The sequence below is a fragment of the Rattus rattus genome, chromosome 1 (assembly GCF_011064425.1).
Source record: "Rattus rattus isolate New Zealand chromosome 1, Rrattus_CSIRO_v1, whole genome shotgun sequence".
NCBI classification, from domain to species: domain Eukaryota; kingdom Metazoa; phylum Chordata; class Mammalia; order Rodentia; family Muridae; genus Rattus; species Rattus rattus.
The window spans coordinates 186,548,052-186,566,214 of NC_046154.1; the positions used below are offsets into that span (position 1 = coordinate 186,548,052).

The 18,163-nt window shown below is 46.7% G+C and overlaps 1 protein-coding gene across 1 annotated transcript in view; it reads left to right on the forward strand.

The window, feature by feature from the left end:
- Positions 1–3,384: 3,384 nt before the first annotated feature.
- The window catches only part of Pawr (pro-apoptotic WT1 regulator), a 79,648-nt gene continuing 64,869 nt past the window's right edge, over positions 3,385–18,163 (forward strand). Inside the window, exons 1-2 of the mRNA XM_032912196.1 lie at positions 3,385–3,559; positions 4,048–4,606. Of these exons, the coding sequence (XP_032768087.1) occupies positions 4,115–4,606 (492 nt within the window). The 5' untranslated portion in view covers positions 3,385–3,559; positions 4,048–4,114. The remainder of the gene's footprint in view (positions 3,560–4,047; positions 4,607–18,163) is intronic.

Here is an 18,163-nt window from a genome sequence, read left to right on the forward strand (position 1 = left end):
TGAGAATCAAATGGTGGTGCATGCCTTTAATCCCAACACTCAAAAGTCTGAGATTCTGAGTTCAAGGCCAGTTGCATCTACCAAATGAGTTCCAGAATAACCAAGGCCACACAGAGAAACCCTGTCTCCAAAACAAAAACAAAAACAAACAACAACAACAAACAAAAAAAAAAGAAAAAGAAAAAGGAAGAAAGAATGAATGAAAGTAAAATCAACTTCTGTAAGAAAAGTTCGTATCAGGGAGGCTGTTTTTCCAGACTCTCTGAGGAGACTGCTAGAAATTCCTAGTCTACAGAAGTTGGATCAGGAGTGCTCCAACTCCAGAATTGCAGCCACATTGAGACCCAGGAGTCACATCTCCCAGGAAAAGGCAAAAGGCAAAGTCAATAAATTAGCCAACATTCTAAACTGCATCGAGAAGGGAAAGAATTGGGTGTCGACTCGTAAGTAGCACACAGAAAGATATACCAGTAATTAGGAAAGAAAATGAAAGCGACCTTTCATTGCAAAGGAATCGTTTTATAACAAGGAAGTGAAGTTGTAAAAATGAACGAAATGGCATCCCAGCACAAAACACAGACCAGGGTGGCAGCGTGGGGTCCTAACTCTACAAATACGGGATGGGTAGTCAGTAAGAATCATAATCTAAGTACAGTTGTGGGTTTAAAAGAAAAAAAAACCAATGCAAGGGAAGCCCAAAAAAAATTATTTCCCCCAAAAAAAAAAAAAAAAAAAAAAAAAGGCAAACCAAAAAGTAGGAGACAAGGTTAGCCTACTTAAACAATGAGCACAAAAGCTTACATTGCCAGAAACAATGAAGACTTTACTGTCTTCATTTAGTGTGTGTGTGTTGGGGGGGGGAGGTAAGGGGGATTGTTGTCACTTGTTACAATCCTGTAGAACTGAAGTATTCAGCTTTCACACTCTCCTTGTCTATTTGATTTGGGAATGGACTCTATGCCCTAGAGATATCTGCACTGAAGTAAAAAAGAAATGGATATTTTCCCAACATACAATTCTATACAATACACAAATGGGCTAGTTCGAGATACAGCTGGCCTGCTGTCTGGAAAATATAAGCAAGGGTTAGCATTTGTAATATTTTTTTTTTCACTCTGACACTTTCAAATAAGATCTCGCTTCTTTTGTTAGCACTATCATGTCCTCCTCTCTTACCAGTACAAGTGGTTCATTCAAATGGGTCGTGTTAGGACCAACTCCGACGGTTATACTGTTGACTGGGAGCACTTGGCCATGCCACAGAGGGGGTGGTGGGTGCTTCTGGTATCCTGAAGGCCAAAGTCCGAGCTGATGCTAAGCCTGCTACAATGAATGAAGCAAACTGCGGAACAAGGATCCGCCCAGCCCCAAATGTCAATAGTGTGGAGGCTGAGGAACCGAGCTCCCAGCCTTTGAGGATTATTCCACCAGGAGTCTATACATAAAGATGATATGCAAACATCTTGCAGTCGAGGCTTGACTCAGCTAAGCACTTTGCTATACTGTTGGAAGAAGTCTGGTTGTGCAATGTATCTTTGGGAACACTGCGGATGCGAAAGACAAAGGGTATCATAAGCGTTAACAATAACAAAATGGAGTGCTTTGTACCTTAATCATCTCTTTCATCCACGATTCCCTGGGCACTTTATAGACTAGTGACTGCTCTGGTTCCCACATATTACCTTTTATCTAAGGACCCGAGGGGCTTTCACAATGCTCCTACGACGGAGGAAGTATCATTATCCCATTTTATATGCAGGTAAACAGAGGCAGAAGTTAAGCAACTCGCCCAAAGCCAAGCAAGCCAGCAACTCCTGACTCAGAGACGATTAATTAAGCGATAAATTTGTATTTATAAGTATAACCCTTGTTCGTTCAAGGTATATTGTTTTCAAGTTAATATATATTCCTCACCTTGTCTTTTTCTCCCTTCTTTTACTTCCCAGACAGAAACCTATGATTGTTTGAACTCTTATTATCAGGAGTAGTCCTTGAATCAAGTACACCACAATCAGAGTTGGCTCTTGAAACAGCTTTCAAACATGTGGTACTGTTTTTCATAGGAAAGAAAGCTACTGAATTCAGAGAACTTAAACATACATGGAAGATCTGTGTGGTAACTTACGTATGCGTATCCAGGCTGAGCCTGTCCTCTTTCCAGAGAGGTTTACAATCCTTCAAAGCAAGCATCCTCAGGTAAGTAACACATGAGTGTGAACATTTATAGTCAGGCTCAGAAAACAAAACAAGGCCGAGAAACCTACACAGCTTACCTAAGTTGGTACTAGCTAGGCTCGCAGTCACCCTGTTTTTTTTTTTTATTATTTATTTATTTATCTATTTGTTTATTTATTTATAAAATTCTTCTCTGGGGGATGCCTTTTACCAAGCAACTTTCAAAACCTTCTCCAAGTTAACCGTGTGTCCAGCCCAACACGCAGACCGAAGACCAGAACTGCTTCTGAGAAACACAAGCCTGTGAGTCATTATAACCTGTGCCCGTTGCTGTCGCATGGCACCTGCTGCCTCCTTACCTACATTATGCCACTTGAGCAAAACGATGAAGATTTGTTAGGTCAGCTTGTATGCCGCCAGACTTTTATTGTTTGGGAAATGAAGGCATGGTTTCATAGCCCCCGAAAATAATGCACACTCTACTGCCTGGATGTGAGAGATAAAGTCCCTTTAGCCCTGATCGCAGTAAAGATGGAAAAATAGAGACTGTCCAGCTTTACGATTTGCTGCTAAATCCGTCTAAGCGATGTAGAGACGGTGTGAAGACGGGATGAGCTTGAAAGAATAACAAACTCTTGGTAATTCATCGATCACTTTAGCCTCCCCTTTTCGCTAACTCCCTTTTTTACTACGACACTCTCTGCTTTTGAAGGGGCTTGCTGGGTTTCTCAGTCTTCTACCTGCCCACCCTCCTTGCATCTGAAAAGGTGCAGGGCGGCGAGGGGAAGGGACTGTGTGGGTATTTCCCCACCCTGGCGAGCCAGGTCCTGAATCATCCCTAGCTGGTAGCACTTTTCCTTCGGCAAGTCACAACTTTCCCTACAATAAGACGGTCTTGTACTTAAAAGGAAGAGTGGTGGGAGACCAGAGAGGCGGGGAAGAGGAGTGAGGAGAGGGGCGTGGATCGGCCGTTCCCGCCCCAAAATCAGACGAGCTGGAAGGCCGCCCGCTGCGAAGTTGCGAGCCTAGGAAGGAGGTGTCCCGGCCGCAAGCGCCCCAGCCGCGCCCCGGGAGGGAGGAGGCAGGGAGGCGGGAGGGGCGGGGCGCCGCGCACCTGAGCGCGGAGGGCGGGACTTCGGCGGCACTCCCTCCCTCCCCCACCCCTTCTGGCCTCAGGGACTCGGCCCTTTCCGCCCCGCTTCGGCCCCGCTCGGCTCCCGCCCCCCTCCGCCCCTCGCTCGCTCCCTCCCTCCAGCCAGGGACTGCCCCCGAGCTCCGGCCGGCGAGCTTGCCGCTGCTGGTCGTCCGCGTCGCGGGCTCTCCGGCTCACCTGGACAACCCTCCTCCCCGCCCCGCGCCTTGTCCCACCTAAAAGTTCTCGGAGGTAAGGGGCTCACCGGGCCGCCAGCTCGGGACGCGCGCACCGGTCCGCTCTCCGCTGGACACGTCCCCTCCGGTTTCAGCCGGCTGGGGGCTCCATGTCCCGTCTCGGAAGGGAGGCGTCCGCCGCGCGGAGCTCAGGCCCGCGCGAGCCGAATGGGAGTCGCGGGGAGCTGTGCACACAGGTGGCAGCGGCGCGGGTGTCCCGGTGCAGGGTCGCGGACCCGGGTGGGACGGGGAGGGCGTCGAGGGTGGGGCCTGCCTCTCTCTCCCTCCCGCGGGGTCGGAGTTCTCGGGGTGCACTGCGGAGGTGAGCCCTGCGAACTTGGCGGCTGGGACGCGCGGGCACGCCGAGGGCGCGGCGATCGCTGCTCCGCGGTCGTCCGGGGACCTGACGCCGCGCACCCCCTCCGCCCCGTGTGCTTCCTTGCAGAACGTCTGTCGGACAGCGCGCTCTCCCCGCGCCGTCCCCATCTCATTCTCGCTTCCCAGGCAGGCGGCGGCGGCGGGAGTCAGGAGTCGCGGCGTGAGGGGCGCCCCCGCCGGCCCCTCTGGGAACATGGCGACCGGCGGCTATCGGAGCAGCGGCAGCACCACGGACTTCCTGGAGGAGTGGAAAGCGAAGCGCGAGAAGATGCGCGCCAAGCAGAACCCCGTGGGCCCGGGTTCGAGCGGCGGGGATCCAGCCGCCAAGTCCCCCGCGGGACCGCTGGCCCAGACTACAGCCGCCGGGACCTCGGAGCTCACCCACGGCCCCGCCGGCGCGGCCGCACCTGCCGCCCCCGGGCCGGGCGCTCTGAACTGCGCTCACGGCTCGTCCGCGCTGCCCCGCGGGGCTCCCGGCTCCCGGCGGCCGGAGGACGAGTGTCCTATTGCCGCTGGGGCCGCGGGAGCACCCGCGTCCCGGGGAGACGAGGAGGAGCCGGATAGCGCCCCGGAGAAGGGCCGCAGCTCGGGGCCCAGCGCCAGGAAAGGCAAAGGGCAGATCGAGAAGAGGAAGCTGCGGGAGAAGCGCCGCTCCACCGGCGTGGTCAACATCCCGGCGGCGGAGGTGAGCCGGGCGGGGCGGGCCGGTGCGGGGCTCAGGGCCGCCTCCAGTGTCTTCCACCAGGGAGCTCCCTTGGTCCGGGGCCCGGAGTTCCCTTCCATACTTTGCAGCGGGGATGGAGTTTTACTTGGAGCAAATGATTGCTGGGAAGTTCCCCCGACTCAGATTGGTTAGACACGTGCTCTTTTTCGGTCCCTGGAACCGGGTTATTGCTTTAGAATGATAGGCAGTTGGTGTTCCCCACGATTTGGCAGCCTAGTCTTCTGTCTCTGTCTCTGTCTCTCTGTCTCTGTCTCTCTGTCTCTCTCTCTGTCTCTCTGTCTCTCTCTCTGTCTCTCTGTCTCTCTGTCTCTCTCTCTGTGTGTGTGTGTGTGATCAGTAGGGAAATCGATTCGTGGAGGTGATGACGTCTTCTGGTTTCCCACCTGTCCATCTCCGGCTATCAGGTTGTTTTATCTCCACTTCCCTAGCAGTGTTTACAAGGAAAGCACCGGTAAAGAAAGCGTAGCCTTGCTAATATCTAAGACAGCGTTACCTCAGCAGTAAACCCAAATAAAAGTCTGTACTGCAGCATCATACATCACCCCCACCCCCCTACCCCGCCCCAGCGATACTTTGGACAGTAGAGATGCTGTAGCAACTAAGTTTCTGGAGGTTCAGGAACTAATAGTTGCGGTCGGGAAAACATTTGTGGGAGGTGTGTGCCCTTTTGTTTGGGACGGGGGTGGGGGGGTGGGGGGTAGTATTCATGTTATGTCACCAATCATTTCTTCGGGCAGCATTCTATTAGAGAACCATTGGAAAGATTTTTTTAAGCAAGTGTGTGATCGTACCTCCATCTACCTGAAAGGAAGCAGTTCTAAAACTGTTTGGGGGAAGTGGTTTAACCACTGTGTTTCACCAGAGGAAGCCACATCTTTTACTCGATGGCCTTTTAGTTTTAACTCTCCACCCACAACTTTTTTTATTCTTGGCCTTGTTATCCATTAACGGACTGTTAAACTATTTACTAATTCTGGGACTGTAGCTCAGTGGTAGAGCATTTGCTTAGCACCCGTTAAGGCCCCGTGTTTGGTCCCTAGCACTGCTTAAACAAAAGAAAATACAAAACAAAACATAAAACCACATTCAAAGCCCGGCATTAAGGCTCATACCTGTAGTTCCAGCCCTTTGAGGCTGAGGCAGGAAGATAGGGAGTTTGAGACCAGTCAGGGCTATGTGTTGGGGAGTCAGTACCCACCCCTAACCCCCACCAATTTACTACGTATAGTTTAGGTAATTTGTAGTAATGAGTGTATTAGAATCTTAGTTTAAAGTATTAATATGATTTTCATACCTAGAGAATCAGTATGTCTCTGTAGGGTATATTTTTGTACTTTTATGTTAATGTCTCCAAGATTTTTATCAGCCAGAACAACCATCCTGGTGGCTTACCATTTATTCAAGATATCTGTTACTCATTAAAATTGCTTTCAAAGGAATTCATAAGAATGGTAATCAAATTTCCAGGTTTCTTCTTCCTTTTTTTTTAAATGTAAAAATATGAAGATTAGGGGAATTGAAGACAAAGCTTTGGAAAGGCTGCATTCCTCAGCTTTATTTTTAAAAGCAGCTTATGGTCCAAATAAAAGAACTTGTCATTTTCGCTCTTCTTTCAGGGTTCATCTGACAGGGGTCTTATTTTGGGAAATATGTTGGCAGATGTTAAAGACTTTTTTTTTTTTTTTTTGATCTGGCTGCTTGTGCTAAAATTCTATATTCTTTTAATTACTTAAAAAAAAAAAACAGGAAAAATAAGTAGGGTGTATCTTGTGAGAGTGTAAGAAACATCTTCTGTTAGTGGGTCCTCCTGTGGGTGAGGGAGCCTACTGCTGGGAATGTAGATGGCTCCCCACTGTAATTGAGCCTAATACTCTGGAATGTTTTTCGTTCGGGTGTTGGCAACTCCTAAATTTAATCTTCCTTAAAAACAAACAACCCAGGGTACCATTCTTTTTTTTTTTTTTTCCTTCTTTTTTTGTCTGTGGAATTTGAACCTTTTTTATTGAATAGGGAATTGAGGATTGCTTTCTTTTAATGGTAACCATGGCTCCATTTTGAGCTCTAGGACCCAACAAAACAAAGTCATATTTTACTGCAGTATCTAATTAGCAGGCATACTTCTCCACTGTCTCCTTCCCTTAGTTTTAGAATTTTAGACGTCTCCCCTCCCCCCCCAGATTGCTTTAACAGTTGCAGAATATAGGCTGCAGAACTGTGAAGCTGCACCAGTTTTCCGTCTTTCAGGTTGTTGCTGACTTAGAGGTCATTGCTGGCTTAGAATCGTATGCCATTTCTTCTAGTCCAACAGTGAAGTCCACTTGATGAAGGGTTTCTGTGGGCTACATAGTTTAGCACTTCCTGTTCCACTAAGCTCTATTTTAATAGACTTTTTAGGTGCCCAACCTGACCTGTCAGTAGTGAAACAAAGATATATTTTGTGTACTGTCGAGTGACGCTTATGTTCATTCACGCAATATCCCCAACCACGTTTATTCCGGAAATATTGCCCTGGAGTGTGCATAGAGGACCTTTGTCAGGGGTTGAAAAACATTGTTCCTTCGAGAAGTCTGTATGGGTGGTGCCTATCTTCAATCCCACCACCGAGGCAGAGACAGGCAGATCTCTCTGTGGTGGGGGCCAGCCTGGAATACCAAGTGAAACCAGCCTGCTCCCCATCCCCCAATGTGTGCTCTTTAAGCATCTGCCTGATGAGTGCGTTCTGGCCTTCACTAGCTCACTTTAGTATTCTGTTGTCCTAGCTATGTTGCTGCAGAGGCTGCAGCTAAACATTCCCGTATCAAGTAGGAGACAGTTTATCGAGGAAACAGGTTAGAAGCCAAAACCACTCGATGAGGGCTGGAACACAGGGCAGATAGATACTGTGGGAGGGGAGCATCAAAGTCCACATTTCCAGATATCCTTTAATGAGGCAAACTATAATTTTCATTAGTGAGGGTTTTTGAAATTTCCTCTGACTTTTTTACCATTTGTTACCCTTCCGGTGTGGTAGTAACTGGCTGTAAGTTGTATAATTGGGACATGGCATGTCACCTGTTACTAGCGTTTGTGCTTGTCAAGTCAGATGATTAGGTGCCTGTGTTCGTTGTGTTGCCTAAGGAGAGCAAGGCTGGACTCTAAGAAGAAGGGTAAGACTTAGCACTGACTTACCAGTGTGAGAGGCATGGAAACACAGCCCGCTGTTGGTGTTTATTGGCATGCTGTCCATCTAGAGGGAAGAGACGATTGAGCTGCGACTGACCAACTTGAGGACGAGGCTCTTGGGTGGATTCGTGCCTACTCCTGTGCGTGCATATCCATCTGCACATTCTCACGAACACTTGCACACACATGCAGCATTTTAAGCGTCAAAGAGTTGTGGTTCTTAACTTTGGCAGCCTGTTGCTATCATGTGGGGAACTTAAAAATAAATGCTCCCCCTGCTGATGCTTGGCCCTTCCTGTCCTCCACTCCCACTCCCATGTGATTTAATGGGTTTGGGAATGGAGCCCAGGCCTTAATATTTTTGCAAACTCCCCATGTAGTTCTATTGTGAGTCAGGGTTGAGAATCACCGGGTCGCAGTCTGGGCATATAGAAGTGGCTAGAACACAGGCTTTGTCCACTGACACTCCCAAATATAATAAGGGAACATGGGAAGAAAGATGAGTGTATCTTCACCCCTAAGTGGGATACCTACTGCCGAAGAGGCAGCAGCACTGAGGGCATCTCAGACAGAGTTGTCTGTGTGCTCTGTTGACAGAGGTACTGCCTGAAGACAGTTACCACAGAAAACTGGACTCATGGGTTCGGATAGCACTGAAGGTTTTAGGTTAAAAGCCAAGGTCTAGTTAAACCTTCTACTTGCATAGCGCCAGGCTGACGTGCTTAAAGGGCAGTGCAGCACTGCTGTTCCCTGTCCATAGCCAGAGTAGCAGGGAGAGGCTTAGACTTTAAGTGACTCAAGATTATATAGATATAAACATAACAGTTACGATATACGGATTAAAAAGGAATGCACACAGTAAGCGATAGGGCAGTAGTTTAAATGTGTCCGTGTGGGGAAGAAACCTGGATTTTTAAGGAATTAAGCCTTGCATTATTTAGCATACTTCCTTATCTTTTCTCCCTTCATGGTTTATTAAAGTCGTCATCGATAGTTAGGCCTTTGAAAGACGGAGCCTGTAAAAGTTTGGAGTTGAATAGAGATTAAGCCAAATCTGTAGGCTCAGACATCACTTTCTGGTCTGCTCCAGTTTGCTTCAGAAGGTGTTTAACACCAGGGTGCTATCAAAATGAAAAAAACGTGAAATTGTTTTTTGTTTTTTGGTTTTTTTTGTGAGCAATTAAAAAATATATACTTTCACACTGCTCAAGTGATTATTATTTTTCCCTGACAAGACTGTGTTGCTACTGCAGCATTCGAACTCAGGCCTTCGGAGGTGAGGCTGGAGGATCATTTAATGCAGAGAGCACTTTCGTAGGAGTACGTTGGGACAGCAGCTATTCTCTGAACCCTGCTCGGGGCATGTTCTACTTAGTAAACCTTGCAAACCCCGGTAGATTAGGAAATGTCCTTAGTACACAGCAAGCCCAGTGTCCTAAGTGGCTTCAGTGTTTGTGCTGTCCCCCATTCACATGTCAGCTTTTCTCCATCTGAGTCATTGGTAATGTCTCTCCTGATTCATCACACAGGAAGGTAGACAGTCTGGACCACGATGGGAATACCAAGAGGCGTTTCTTAATCTACCTGGAGGCTTAATCCACCTGATGGCTCGGTGGTTAAGCGCACTGACCGCTCTTCCAGGGGATCCAGGTTCAAAACAGAGCACCTATGTGGCAGCTCTCAACGGTCTGTAACTGCAGGATCCAACACCCTTATGCAGACATGCATGCAGGCAAAACACCGATGCACAGAAAATAAAAATTAATAAACTGAAAAAAAAAAGAAAAGAGAAATGCTGATAGAAAATGTTTTGTTTTAAAATTGTTGGTAAATGTCGGGGCTTGCAATTTTCTCGGGGTCCTTTTTTCCCCCTCCTTTAAAAGCGGAGAGATCCACATACCGTAAAATCCATCCTTTTAACAGTGTCTACTATAGGGCTGGGGACCCATTGTTCATCGCCACAGTGCTTGTTAACATGCATGAGGCCCTCGCCGATGTGACTCCCAGGAACAAGAAATGAATGGGGAGTTCTGTTCCTTCATTGTACGCCCAGGCCGCGCTCTATAAACAGGCTCCTACTTTTGTCTGGAGTTTCCTTTATGTTCTGGAACCTGTAGTTGCCTAGGCTTTAGTCTTCACTCAGTAAAGTACAATGGCATTCAAACTGACAAGGTAGTGATTTTAAGTAATTTAATAGCAATCCTTCCCGCCTTTCAGAGAAAAGAACTTCTGATGAACTTCCTCCATTTTTACATTTTTTTTTTTTTTTAAAAACTTGGGCAGGCACCTGCCACCCACCAGTGGTTTCTACTGGAATTAGGTGCTGGGGGTATTTGACGGGATGTAAAGTTTTACATTTGTTTTGGGTTTTTCATGGAGGCCTGCAAACCTTGAGAGCATTGATGCCTAGGGAGAAAGCAGCGGACATTACAGTGCTTGAAAGTTGAACCGTGTTAGCTAAAAGCGGTATCTGCTGTGACCTGGGAGGGGGACCGGCCACCTGGGTGACACTTACCCGTTGTTTTCAACAGACTTCCCAGACCCACCTGGGTAAAGGGATCACCTGAGACTGTGTTTTGACATGTTCTTGAAGGATTTGCGTGTGTGTGTGTGTGTGTGTGTGTGTGTGTGTGTGTGTGTGTACTGTAAGTTTGAGAAGACCTAGCTTGAATAGCCTTTAGTTTACTACTTTAAGTAATATTGCTTATCGTGCAGAATTGTTATGTGGTTCTAACAAATGGATGGGAGAGACAGACAGTCACAGTTGGGAGGCTTAGGTAGGAAGATGGGTGTCTGGGACCTGCCTGACCTCTACAGGGAGACATTGTTATACAAAAAAGGTTATAAAAATGTTCAAATGATATTTATATGAAGTACATTGATGACTGCTTGTTGTGTTGTGGACTCGATACCGGAGGGCAATCCAAGAAACTCTTAAAACTCAAGGTTTAACTTGATATCCTTGGAAATTTAGGTCACTTTAAGTACTTATATAATGTCAAGTATTTAATGCAAAATATTTCTATTTTGCTTCTTGTCCTGCGTTTGTCAACAGCCAAAACCATAGAGAAATATATGTAATGTTTATGTGTAACTGGAACTTAGCTGTCACTCATGTTTTACATAGGAAAAGGGCAAAGCACACGATACATGTATGGATACCTTCAGTGGCTGACAGTTCAAACTCTGTCACGGTTTTCTGGCCTTCTTATCCAAGCTTGTATTAGATGCAGATGTCTTAGATTAGATTAGTTTTTCTTTGCTTCCTACTGTAACCTGTTAGGCTGCTGCCTTCCTAGCAGCTGATCCTTTACAGACTTGGAGAAGAGGGATCTTCCTGTTTGTTTTAGCCAACTGTTCAGAGCCATGACACCAACTGACAGAGAGAGGGTCAGCCTCGGCCATCTGTTTGTTCCTTTAGCTTACCTATACGCCTGGCGTCTCAACACATGTGATCTGTGAGAACACTGAATCTGTAAAAGTGCAAAACACTGACTACCTCTCAAAGGTAGAAATAGTCCACGTTCAAATCTTAATATATGATTTGCTGCTAGTTGGTCAGGATTTGATGTTTTCAGAAATACTCATCTAATTCCCCCTTCTTTTCCACTTTCCCACTCTTCACCTTCCTCTTTTCCTTCCCCCTTCCCCCCTCTCTTCTTCCCCTATCTCTTCTCCTCCCTTCCTGTCCCTCCCCCTCCTTCCTTTCCCTACTTCGCTCTCTCCCTCGCTCCCTTCTTCCCTCCCTCCCTTCCCCTGAGACAACAAGGCCTCTATGTAGACCATGTTGGACTTGAAGTCACAGATATCCTCCTGCTTCTGCATCCAGAAGGGCAGGGATCATAGGCAAGCACTATAAGCCCATATGTTCATATGAAACAAATGCTTGAAACAAGTTTCAGACACTGTTGTTTTGTGTTCAAGATCAAGAAACAAGACCATTGGGGTTTGAAAGCCATTATTTAGTTAGGGGTTTGCTGGAATGGTTGGATATGAAAGTTTATGCTGCAGATCAGTTTGTTTACAGATCTGTGATCAACACGCAGGCTAATTATATAGGGTTCCCGAAAATAGGACAAAGATAGAACCAATGACTAATGTATTACAATCTAATTTAAGACCAAACTTACCTATGGGCATGTAAACAAACTAGTACTTCTTTGAGAAATTGCCGTATGATGTGCGGATTAACTCTTTTATTTTTTTTGGAGTTGTGGAATATTTTTAGTATTAGAAAAGATTGCAAATCTTCCTTGTGAAGAACAGAATTATTCAGAAGATGATGCTTGAGGATATGAGTAAAAAAAAAAAAATAAATGTATCCCTTTAAAGGGCACAGTTTGGGAGCTGAACAGATGGCCCTGAGGGTGAGAAGGCAAACCTCTCTTCCAGAGGACCCTCGCTCAAAACTACCTGGACCTCTAGTTCCAAGGGATACTACACTCATGTGTGCATGTACATATGTGTGTGTACAGTTAAAGTATCTCCTTTAAGATAGGGGTTGAAAGTACAGCTGAGTTTCCGTGTTTGATCCCTGAGCAGAAGGAAAACCAGGGTGACCCCGCTATTTTAATAGATGTAGTGGGGCTGTACTCACCAAAACAGGCACAGAAGTTGCTTTTAGGATTTAAGTTTCTGACAACCGTCTTGATATTCTACGACACCCAGTCAGACTGACCGATGTTGAAGCAGGAGCGTAGGGCGGGACAAGGAGATAATTGCTCTTGCGTATGTAAATTATTGTCTGTGCCATTCAGAGCAGGGGTTCCCTGAATTGTGTCTTCACCTTCGTTCACAAGGTGGGGTTTTTCCACCCTTGTACACGACAAAGAATCTGAGCCTCAAAGAAGCTGTGTCTTGCCCGAAGGCCGTCCTGGCAGAACGTGGCCGTGACTTCGATCTGAGGCTGAGCTCACACCCGGGCTATCCCTGTTGGAAACACCTTGGGTGGGTCTGTTCTATCAGCAGTGTCTTCTATGTGCAGAGAATCTAAGTCGGGGAGGGAGTAGAGAACGGTTAATGAGGAATGACCAGCTCAGCTTGGGACAGATCCCAGTGGCAAGCCAGGGAATCCAATTGATCTGTTGTTCTTTATGAGTATTTTGGCTGGGTGCTTCCTTCCTCTGTCCATACCTGTTTATACAATAACTCTCATCAGTTTCTGGAAAGGAAAAGGTTACCTGCCTCATGTGAAATCCTTACTAAAAGGACTCTTTGTTCTGGAACAAATAAATCTGAAGAGGAATGAACTGTGTAAAGTAGTGTCAAACAGTAGGTGTGTAGTAAAAGAAAGAATTTCAAATTTCCGAGTTAGACAGTAGCCAGCAGCTGGGTGGTGGTAGTGCATGCTTTTAATCTTAGCACTCAGGAGGCTGAGGCAGGCAGATCTCGCAGTTCAAGGCCAGCCTTGTCTACAGGGTGAGTTCTGGGAAGGCCAGGGCTACACAAAGACACTCTCAAAAAACAAAACAAAACAAAACAAAAGAAAAAAGGAAGGAAAGGAAGTAAATAACTCAGTGATAGACTCCAACACATGAAACTTTGTAACAGATAAGTTTGTGAGTGACTTTGGAGGTGGGCAGAGTGGAATGAGGTAAGATGAGGAAGCTCTGCTGATAGCTAGCGTCCTGAATCTGGGCCAGTGAGAGGGCTCAGCCGGAGAAGAGCCTACGGCCAAGTCTGAAAATAAAAACATGCAATACCTCTTTTTTGTTGTTTGTTTTTGCTACAATATGGCCTGGGTGTCATTCACTCAGAAGCTTACAGCTTGCTGTTGTTTCTTGAGTTTGGGCTGCGGAAGGCAGGTATCTGTTGCCTTCTTAGCTGCTTCTCATTCTTCTTCAAATATGACTCCTTGGAGGACAGGTGTCACCCGGGAAACTCCTCATGCAGCTGCTCCACGTGTTCCTTCCTCCCCTTTGTTTCCCGTTTGTGATCTTTGAGGAACTTGGTGCTTTTCTCAATCCTGGTTTTAGGAATGATGCTTGTTTTGTCTCTTGTCTGCAAGTGCAAGATGTAGAAAAGTGTGGGGGGGAGAGGAAGGAGGGAGGGAGGAGGGAGGGAGAGAGAGAGAGAGAGAGAGAGAGAGAGAGAGAGCGCTAGAGAGAGCGCTTGCACATCCATGAACTGAAACGAGAGAGGATGTCAGATATCCGCTCTATACTGCCCTACCCGGTTCCCAAAGACAGTCTTTCACTGAACCTGGAGCTCCCAAGGTTTTGGCTAGGCTGGCAGGCCAGCAGGTCCCCAGGATCTGCCTGTTCCTTTGACCCAACACTGAGGTGTATGTGGCCATGTTGTTTGCTGTGTGGGTACTCTTGATCCAAACTCAAGTCCTCCTGTGTCTTTGGGTTTTATTGAGGTAAAGGGACACCATGACCAAGGCAACTCGTATAAAGGCAAACATTTAATTAAGGCTGGCTTACGGTTTTAGAGGTTCAGTCCATTACCATCATGGCGGGAAGCAGGGCAGTGTGCCGGCAGACATGGTGCTAGAGGGACCAAAAGTTCTACATCTTGGTCCAAAGGCGGCCAGGAGGAGACTCCCTTCACCCCTGAGCAGAGCTTGAGCACTAGAGGACCTCAGAGCCCACCCCCACAGGGACACACTTCCTCCAGCAAGGCCACACCTCCTAATAGTGCCACTCCCCTTGGGCAAGCATTTCCAAGCCTCCACAGAATGCTTGCATACCAGGCGCTCATTTATTTCCTGAGCAGCCTCCTGCCTCCCACCTTCCCTTATCTGTTGAGATAATCTCTCAGGGAACTGAAGAACTTTCCTTTTTTGGGTAGACTAGGCTGGCTCTCCTGCTCTAGGTATCTGCTTCCTCCCCAAGCCCAGTGCTAGAGTCACAGACGTGCGTTAGCAGACCCAGTTTTTAGTTGGGCACCGTGGATCTGAACTCAGCTCCCCCTGCTTGCACAACAGGTCCTTTACTCACTGAGCAGCTCCCTGGCCTGTTTTTCTTTGACACAGAAGTAATCAGAAAGGAGAGAAACGATTTCCAACAGTTGTCCTATGACTGCCACGCATACTCCGTGTCACACACAAACAAAGTATTAAATTAAAAAAAAATGAGGTTTGTGCAAGAACACCTATAGATTAAAATTTACCAGTTTGATATATTTTCCTTTTACATATTATGTTAAGTTTTATGTGTATATTTAATAAGCTTCTTTTAAGTTTGACATTATATTGTGATTTTTTTACTTTTATAACATTTAAAAAATTTTATTGGATATTTTTTTATTTACATTTCAAATATTATCCTCTTTCCCGGTTTCCTGTCCATAAACCCCCTATCCTATCCCCCCACCCCCTTCTTCTATGAGGGTGTTCCCCCCTCCCCAGCCACCCACCCTTCCCGCCTTTTTTTTTTTTTTTTTTTTTTTAACATTCAAAGATGCTTTAGATTTACATATTTTGTCTGTATGAGCGTTTTGCCATCATGCATGCGGGGGCCTCATACGTACCTAAGATTCTGAAACACTAGCTGTGTCCCTGCCGGGCGTGGTGGTCCATGTCTTTAATCCCCATTCTCAGAAGGCAGAGGCAGGCCGACCTCTGAGATGAATGGCGTCCTGCTCTACACAGTGAGTTCCTGGACAGCTGGGGTTCCACTTAAGGCCCTGTCTCAGCTAAACAAAACGAAGCAAAAAGATGAAGATGTATCTAATCAAATGTAAACTGTCAGGCTGTGTTGCTAATACAGAAACATAGCATGGGAGGTCCTTCCGGAAGTTTTGTGGTGGGGACATGTAATTTGAGACTTTTTTCTTTCTTTTCTTCTTTCTTTCTTAAGGTTTTGTTTTTTAGCTGGTGTGCAGCATATAATAGCAAGTCAGACCTCCCAATTTAAACATGATGAATGTCTCACTCCTCTGGTGGGATCGATGGCTACAGTTCAGCGTAAGCTGTCGGACACTGTTGTGTGTGAATCCTTCCTTATAGACCTCGCTTTGAGAACACAGCTTCCGGGGCTGGAGAGATGGCTCAGCCGTGAAAGGCTAGGCTCACAACCAAATATATAAGAGAAGACAGCTTCCGGTGTCTTCTCCTGGAGCTGTACCCACGTCTGTTGCCAAGTCTGGATCCAGTGGGGAATGGGATGAGTTTGCATTTGGTTCTTAGCCCAGAGTCACGGGACTCAGAGCCTTAGAGAAGATGTGAGAGGCAGAGTCAGGCAGACGGTGCCCCAGAACCCAGGGAAGCATAAGGACCAGGCGTCTCTTGAAGAACTGATCAGAGAATTCAGTGAAGAAGAGAGGGTTAGGCCTGGCGTGCAGAATGGCCAGAGGAGCACGCCTGGCTGAGGTAGACGTGATGTTAGGGAAGAAAAGTGGGGGAACCTTAAAACTGTTGCTAGGATTTCAGGGCTGCCGGAGCCCTGGACCCAGGCTTGTCCCTTAGGTTGTTTGAGCTCAGCTGCTGCTCTTTGGTGACCAGAACAGAGTGGAGGAACAAGGAACATGAGGGGTTGTCCCAGAGGTTGTTGTCAGACTGCCTGGGGTGACAGTGAAACCGGCACACTGGAGCTGAATGCAGTTTATTGCCACATTCTGAGTCTTGTGTCTTTAACTCTGCTAATGTCCTCAACTGGATGGAGTACATATGACAGATTGTACGTCTCTTTTTATAAGTATAGGATTATCAAGTATCTTTGGTAATTTCAAAGACAGTAATTAAAATAAAAAGTAATTCACATACTGGGCGATAGTGGGCATGTCTTTAATCCCAGCCCTTGGGAGGCAGAAACAGGTCGATCTTTGCAGTTTGAGGGTAGCCTGGTCTACAGACAGTTCCAGGATAGCTGGAGCTACACAGAGAAAGCCTGTCTCGAAAAACAAAAACAGACAAACAAAAATCACCCACACTGTAGTGAGACCCAGAAAAAAAGAAGCTATTCAACATTTCTGATTTAAGAAATGCATTGCCACCCCTGGCCTGTCTTCTCCGTTCGGTTTTTTCTAGAGTCCAGCTTCACCCCAGGATGACTGTTACCTTTTCCAATAAACCCGAGCAAATGTGACACCCTCATATTATTCCTGCTTTCGGGCTTTTAATGGTATTATTTGTTTACTTGATGTCCCAGTTGGTTTTGTTCTTTCCAATTTTCTTTAATTTTTCTTTATTTTTATTTTTCCATGTACCCAAGACCTTAGACACCCTAATTTCTGAGATGCTTGTACGAAAACCAGAGTGCGCATGCATACTGTTCTGCTTGTTCTTAGCCCTGAGTTTCAGCACTCCCAGGTCAAGTCCAGATCACAGTGCTTGAGTTGTTTCGCTTTATATTGACATATCTTTACTGATGAGCCGGGGAATAGGCTTGGTTTTAGTCTCTGGTATGAGAGAGAGATGGCTCCTGTTACTAAGAGAGGATTTAATTTAGAGAATTGTAACCGTGTGCCAGGAGAAATGACCTGTGTATCGCTGGCAGGCGACTGAGTAGCTGGAGAACAGTTTCCGCATTAGGAGTGCAAACCGCAGTTAAAAAGTTCTGCACCTTTCCTGGGGACAGAGTTAAAGTGGTGCAAACATTTAGAGGTTTGTTCAGAGGCCTGTGGGCCGAAATGCAGATCTCTGAGAAGAGGGTGCTGTTTGGCCTGTCAAAGAGGTGCCGGTACTCAGGGCCTTGAATGGTGCCTTCATCATCTGCTGCTGGGGTACCTGAGGGACAGGGGCACTGGAATGCTGATCTCTGATGCTCCCTGAAGAGACAGCTGACAGCCATGGGAACGGGGCAGGCAGGCCAGGCCAGGAAACCGAGGCAAAGAGGCAGATCCCTTTTCCAGGGTTTCCCCTTCGGCACTGGGTGGACAGAGATGGACAGAAACAGGATTAAGTTGACTCATGTAACACTGGCCAGAGTGAGAAAATTATTCTCATTCTCTCTCTCTCTTCTCTCTCTCTCTCTCTCTCTCTCTCTCTCTCTCTGTCTCTCTCTCTCTCTCTCTCTCCTTCTCTCCCTCTCCCTCTGTCTCTGTGTGTGTGTGTGTGTATGTAAGACATTTAGTTGTTTGGCCCACATGTATGTCTACACAACATGTGTGTACTGTTCTCAGAGGTCAGAATCCCTTGTTACTGGACTTACATGTGGTCGTGAGCCTCCATGTGGGTGCTGGGAATGAAACCCAGGTTCTCTGGAAGAACAGCCAGTCCTCTCCAGCTCCTAAGTGGGCATTTCACAGTGTTGGGGAAATATTGGTCCAGTTTTTAGTTGTGATAATGATTGCTAGGTTTAAATGAACTATGTCTGCAAGTGGAGTCCATAAATAAATGAAACTTAAAGTTAAAACTAATGACGGACAAACGACACGTATTATGATAATTCTTTACTGCCTATGTGTTTTCAA